This window comes from Martes martes (genome assembly GCF_963455335.1).
Source record: "Martes martes genome assembly, chromosome: 12".
NCBI classification, from domain to species: domain Eukaryota; kingdom Metazoa; phylum Chordata; class Mammalia; order Carnivora; family Mustelidae; genus Martes; species Martes martes.
This window is the reverse complement of record NC_137900.1, coordinates 48,901,768-48,908,330: the sequence shown is the minus strand read 5'-3', so window position 1 is coordinate 48,908,330 and position 6,563 is coordinate 48,901,768. Positions and strand designations below refer to the sequence as shown.

The following is a 6,563-nucleotide window of genomic DNA, read 5'->3' as shown; positions in this document are numbered from 1 at the left end:
TCAGTTCCCGCTCCTTAGTCTCTTATGCAAGGCTGTTGATGCATACAAGGGTTTCATGATCTCTGCTCGGACCATCTCCCAGGCACAAGGGCTGTATTGCTTCTCTTGCAGATAGAGGGAGATTCTCTGGAAGTAGTTCCTCACGATGGAGTCCCCATTCACGAGGGGCGTCTCTCCCACCCCCGCCTCCTGCAGGGGACAGGCTTCCAGGCGGCCCAGCTGCTCAGAAAGTCCCGAACACAATTCCCCCAGGAGGGTCGCATTCCAGGGAGCAGGTGAGGCCTCTGTGCAGAAGAGGTGGAAGGTCTTCTGGCTCGTCACATGGACGACAGAGAGGGCTTGAGCCTTCTGCAGCTGCTTGCCATCAAACACCTCCTGGGGGAAGCCAAAGTCGTTTGTGTACTTGTCACAGGAGCTAGCAGACAGTCTCCTCATTTGTCTCAGGAGCATCAAGGCCCTCCAGTGCAGCAGGCCGTGGTCCTGAGGCAGGTCACATCCCAGAGAGCCGAGGGAGTGGCAGCTGAGCACCACCAGGGCCACCAAGAAGGAACAGGGCAGGGCCATCGGGGATCCTGCAGATGCTGTTGGCCTAGATGGAGTGGGCACGTCTGGGACCTGTGGCTCTAGCTTCTCTGAACATCTTCTCTTGTGCGTGAGGCTTAAGTAGGGGACATAGGAGTTTTCAATTTCTGAACGTTTCCTTACTTTCTACTTCTCTTTTTGCTTTCCCTTCTACACTTTCTACTGGGGTGTAGAGCATGGGTTTCTCAACTGTTTCTTTTTCCTATTGCCATCTCCTGTCATAGTCTTTTGAATATTTATGTAATTGAACCTTCCAACAAAACATGGTAACACGGATCTAGAGTCTATATTGTTATGTATTTATAGCTCTGCTTTATAGATTGAAAAGGACAGAGTTCATTTTACTCTGTTTAATTCAGAATTAAGATTGACTAAAAATTTCAACTGAAAGCTGTATTTTAAAGCTACTTATTCTTTACTGGATACCTGAATATGATGAGTGACTTCTACATTTTTCTTACTTAAATGGACATATAAAAGTACAATGCAAATTAAGTATTTCTAGAAAGACAATACTATCGCTGTCCTTAGATATTAAGAATCATTCCAAATTGCTAACAGCCAATGACTTTTTCCATTATTTATTGGATGTTTGTTTTTAGTGTACTGTATTTTAGTATGGCCTCAATGAGTAAATGATTTTTAACCTCACTTGGTGCTAGATACTCATCAAGTTAATCTCATATATTATTTCTATTTAGTACCAGATAGAATTCCTGATTCGATGAATATATTTTGAAGAATTAAATGATTATGTAGAATCTATTTGTATTTGATTTCCAAAGCCCGCATCAAAATAAGGCTCAAACACCAGCAACTTCTGCAAGAAGAGCCCATGGCATGTTGAAGCCTTGTTCCAAACCTTAGAACTCCTTGTTACATTGTTGGAAGCAATTGGAACAAGTGTTCCCTCTGGTGGGGGGATGCTGAAATGTGGGAGAGACCTTGCAGCTCCAGAGCAGGAAGGATGGGGGAAAAACTCTGGACCTTCTGCTCCCTTTTACTAGGAACTTTTATGCTCTTTTTTAAAAAAGGGTATTTTTGTTGAAGTTCATGGCTTATAATACTAGCAGAGTCTCTTCATTCCAGGAAAGTTTTTGTTTGTGTTTGTTTGTGTTTTTTTGCTTGCTCTGGAGGAAAATCTCCCACCAGGGGACAGATTTCTACATACAACACAAACCCGTGTGCACACCTGGTCTCTGTCTAGCCCACCTTGCCCCTCGCTGGCAGCCTCCCCTGTAAAGACTGTGACGGGCCACAGAACAGCAGCCTCCTGCTCCTATCTCCCCTCTGCTCCTGCCACTGTGACATCACTGCAGTGGGGACATTCCCTCAGGTCAACAGTGGTCACCAGGAGAAAAGAAAACAACAAGGCTTCTGCTAGGAGAGTTTGGAAAAAACCTGGAAATTTCAAACAACTTTTGTTCTTCTTTGTGGCTTTGTAATTGGAAGTAAAAGGGCCAGACAGAAACCACAAAGGAAAAGGGAGCAGCTGTGTGAATGGGCAGGAGAGGCTCCTGAGGAGGGAGGGAGGAGGGGGAGCTCACAGGAGGTTTCTACACTGGGGGAGAGGGAAACACTGTGATTGGAGAGTGAAAGGATGGGATCTCGGAGGGCTTGGAGGAAGGGGAAATGTGCTGTACCAGAACATATCGAGTATGCGGACATAGGTACAGTGTATATGTATACATATTACATTATTGTGTAACTAATTGCATTCAATGGATAGGCCACCTGTTCCGAACGGGTATTTTAATTTATTTTTTTTCACAACGATATTTTGGATGATCAGCCCTTTGCAGTCAGTTATACGGAAAAGGCTAAGAGAAGATCACTTTTTAGGGAAAACATAAGAATATCGTCCCCATCTGTTAAACTCTCACTCAGTGGAAGATACTAGATGCTTTGAAATGTGCTACTTCATTATCACAACAGCTCTAGGAATATTTCCACCCCACTTTACATCTGGGGAAACTGAGCTGCTAAGTGTTCAAGTGAGGTTTTCGCGATCAAACAACGAGGTGGAAGCAGAATCCAGATGCAGGGCACAGTCCTGTAGCCCATGTGATAAATTCCTGCCTGAGGTTCCTCTTGGGAAATTCTGAAAGTTCTCTTCTTCCACACTTCCTGGAGATCATTCTTCCCTGGTCTCGTCCCACCTGCACTGGCTGCCTAAACTCTGTGCCCCTGACAGGCTCCCCTTCTCCTTCTCAGCCTTAAAAGTTAAAGGTTCTCTGAAGCTTTAGGGCATCTTCTCATTCCACACTCACATCAGACAGAAGGACTTTCAGTACCGTGCCTCGATTTCCAAATATGCAAGAGACATGGCAATTTCATGTCTCCAGGACGTGCATTGTTGGAGAGTCCAGACTCACCCCTGCATCTCCAGTGGGAAGTCTGCTGTACCCTCTCTCTGACTTCCCTCCCTCAGGCTACTGGTCACAGAGCCCCTTGGCATCTACCGTCTGAAGAATTAGAATCAGACGATTCTAGAGTGATAGCTTTCCCCCTCCCTCTGCTGGCAAAGCCAGCAGATTTCCCTCTGCTCTTCACAGGGGGAGCCTAGCGGAGAATCCAAAGGTCCAACTCACAAACCTGTGGGCTCCACCAACTAGGGAGGCCTGGACGTTGTAAGTGTCCAGTGGAAGCACACAGAGCCTCGAACCAAGCTTCCGTAATAGTTCAAGTTCCTACCAATGCCTGCTCCTGGCGAGTGTGACTGTCTGAGTGCTACTTTTTCTCCTGGTACCAGCAATGAGACTGGCCCTGGGACCACAGCTGTGAGTGGATCTAAGAAGAATTGTTGTTTTCCGTCTTCTTGCATTTGGGGCTTGTTGGTTTTGTTCTTGTTGCTGCAGCTGTGAGGTCAGGAAAAACGTTCCAACTGGTTCAGTGTTGATCCAGAAACCAGAGGATCCTGCAATACGTGAACATGTGAACGACTTCAGGCTAGCTCTGTCCTGCGGACGGAGGCCCTTTGAGACAGTCCTGTCACAGACACATCTGAACCACAATGCTGAGTAAGTAATTTAACTCAACACATCATATGGCTGAAGCAGAAAGAGGAGTCCTTAGAAAGATGGAACTCATGGGTATGTGACTTAGTGTTGTAGGTCAAGAGTATCATTTCCAGGTCCCTTTCCTGCTTTCTTCCTTTTTATCATTTCCCTTTCCTTATGTCTTCATTTGAATAGGAAGAGATGGGTCGCCTGATTTTGACTCAGACTCCTTCCCAGGCAGTCAGTCTGTTTCTTCTCTCTCAGATAGAGATGGATTTGCTGGAAGCACGTCTTCAAGGCCAGGGCAAGGCCCTCAAACCCAGGGGAGACTCCCCCACTCCCATCGCAGGTACCACACAGGTGTCAGGATTCTGGCTGCCCCAGCAGGAACGGGTTCAGGCAGCAAATGGCGGCGCCCTGTGAGGAAGAGGGTGAAGGTTAGCTGAGGCATCTCGTGGAGGACAGACTTGGCATGGACCTCCTGGAACTGGCAACCATGCACCTTGTCCCAGAGGAGCTGTCCCTGGTTCAGGAGAAGGGACTGATGCTCCTCCTCTGTGTCAGAAGCAACAGGCCCACTTGTGAAGCTGCCTGGGGCCAAGAGGCAGCTCACAGCCCAGAGCTGAGAGGCTGCCACGGGGAACCAGTAGGAGTCCTACAGAGGGGCTGGGCGCTGCACCTGAGGGCTTCTGGTAGCCTGGTGGACCAGTGGGGGGCGCCCTGGCCCCCAGTTCATCTTCAGTTTTTTCTCTTCATGAGTCTTCAATAGAACAGGGTACTTTTCATTTGCAGAATGTTCCCATACTCTATTCAAGCGTTTTCATTTTTGTTTGCTTTTCTTTATATATGCTTTATATGGATTAGAAGACATTAGAAGGCATCACCCATTTCAATTATTTTTTCATTTTTTCATGGAAGTTTAATTAGCCCAAAGAAGGTAACTCTCCCAGATGTATATTCTATCTATAGTCACTAGCTTCTTGTCTGTTCCTCACCTTCCTCCGCTGCCAATATGGTTTCTGGTGAGTAATTCAGTCAAAACAGCTGGTCCCCATGGTCACAACCCTTCTACTTCCCGGCTTCATGGACCCTTTCCATGCACCCGTTGCTATGATGCAATTCCCTGCAGCGTTTCTCGGCTTTGACATAGACTCTTAACCAATATTCGCTACTATGCTACTGCCTTAGGGCCATCCCACCTTTGTTTGCAGTGTGGCTCTTCTCTCCCTTAACCAGGGGAGGTTTGAGGCACCATTTCTCATTCTACGCTCTCCTCCCAGGCAACCGCTTCCCTCCCTGGGCTTTACGTGAATGGAATGACTTGTAAGTGGCAGGACCAAGGATCTCTTTTGTTTGTTTTGATTTGTTTTGTTTAAAGATTTTATTTATTTATAAGACACAGAGAGAGAGACAGCGAGCACAAGCAGGAGGAGTGTGAGAGGGAGAAGCAGACTCCCAGCTGAACAGGGAACTCAACACAGGGCTTGATCCCAAGACCCCAGCATCATGACCTGAGCCAAAGGCAGACATTTAACAAGCTGAGCCACTTGGGTGCCCCTGAAAGATCCATTTTGTAAAGAATATTCGCACTTGGGTGTCTACCATTGTGATGTAGAACATATCTGGTGCTTTTCATTCTACTTCCTGACATGTCTGCTTCCTTTTCTAATTACAGAATTCATATTTTCCCTCCTTCACACTCTTCCCTTTAACATAACTGATATTACTTCACTACGAGTATAGTTCTGAGGTTAGTTTTTCTACAAAATCCAAGATACACACACAGCATTGGACTTGTGAAGTCTGCCTTTCCCGCGACGACAGCATGCAAAGTGACTTCCAGGAAGTCCATGCGATTACTTCTAATGTGAAAACGAAATAACGACTGAGTGAGTTGTATAATCCATTCTTTCATCAGGTTGTAATCAGACTTGTTGTCTGCTTCAATAAGAAACAAATGCAAGAAGTTTTCTATAGAAACATTTAATGAACAGAAAATAAAGAATTTAATAAACGTAAGACATATATAATTCTCTTAACCACAAAGGGAAGGTACAAGTAAGATAATACAATAAAACATGACTTAAATCTTACAAATAGTGAAATAAATAAATAGTTAAATAGGCAGATCAGCATGGTCATCTGAAAGTGATAGGTGTTTGTAGCGTTGACTTCATGTTGCTTAATACTCCTGAACACATGTGACAAACCGATTCAGTTCATGTCCTGATGACAGCAGAAATGAGAGTCTTTGACACTACAGGACACATGGGAGTGTGACATTATTATTCAGAGAGAACCATTTCGATGTTGAAAGGGGTGTCACTTCCCGCTCTTTAGTCTCTTATGCAAGGCTGTTGATGCATACAAGGGTTTCATGATCTCTGCTCGGACCATCTCCCAGGCACAAGGGCTGTATTGCTTCTCTTGCAGATAGAGGGAGATTCTCTGGAAGTAGTTCCTCACGATGGAGTCCCCTTTCACAAGGGACATCTCTCCCACCCCCGCCTCCTGCAGGGGACAGGCTTCCAGGAGGCCCAGCTGCTCAGAAAGTCCCGAGCACAATTCCTCCAGGAGGGTCGTGTTCCAAGGAGCAGGTGAGGCCTCTGTGCAGAAGAGGTGGAAGGTCTTCTGGCTCGTCACATGGACGACAGAGAGGGCTTGAGCCTTCTGCAGCTGCTTGCCGTCAAACACCTCCTGGGGGAAGCCAAAGTCATTTGTGTACTTGTCACAGGAGCTAGCAGACAGTCTCCTCATTTGTCGCAGGAGCATCAAGGCCCTCCAGTTCAGCAGGCCATGCTTCTGAGGCAGGTCACATCCCAGAGAGCCGAGGGAGTGGCAGCTGAGCACCACCAGGGCCACCAAGAAGGAACAGGGCAGGGCCATGGGGTATCCTGCAGGTGCTGTTGGCCTGGCTGGGGTGGGCACGTCTGGGACCTGTGGCTCTAGCTTCTCTGAACATCTTCTCTTGTGAGTGAGGCT

At 46.8% G+C, this 6,563-nt stretch overlaps 2 protein-coding genes across 2 annotated transcripts; both read right to left on the bottom strand.

Moving 5' to 3' along the window:
• LOC308353359 (interferon alpha-1/2-like) lies at positions 1–660 on the bottom strand (the record flags this gene model as incomplete). The annotated part of the gene is made up of 1 exon (XM_080820203.1): positions 1–660. The coding sequence occupies exon 1, from the start codon at positions 562–564 to the stop codon at positions 1–3; it is 564 nt and encodes a 187-aa protein (XP_080676329.1). The 5' UTR covers positions 565–660.
• Positions 661–5,903: 5,243 nt separating this feature from the next.
• Positions 5,904–6,563, bottom strand: LOC308353358 (interferon alpha-1/2-like; the record flags this gene model as incomplete). The annotated part of the gene is made up of 1 exon (XM_080820202.1): positions 5,904–6,563. The coding sequence occupies exon 1, from the start codon at positions 6,465–6,467 to the stop codon at positions 5,904–5,906; it is 564 nt and encodes a 187-aa protein (XP_080676328.1). The 5' UTR covers positions 6,468–6,563.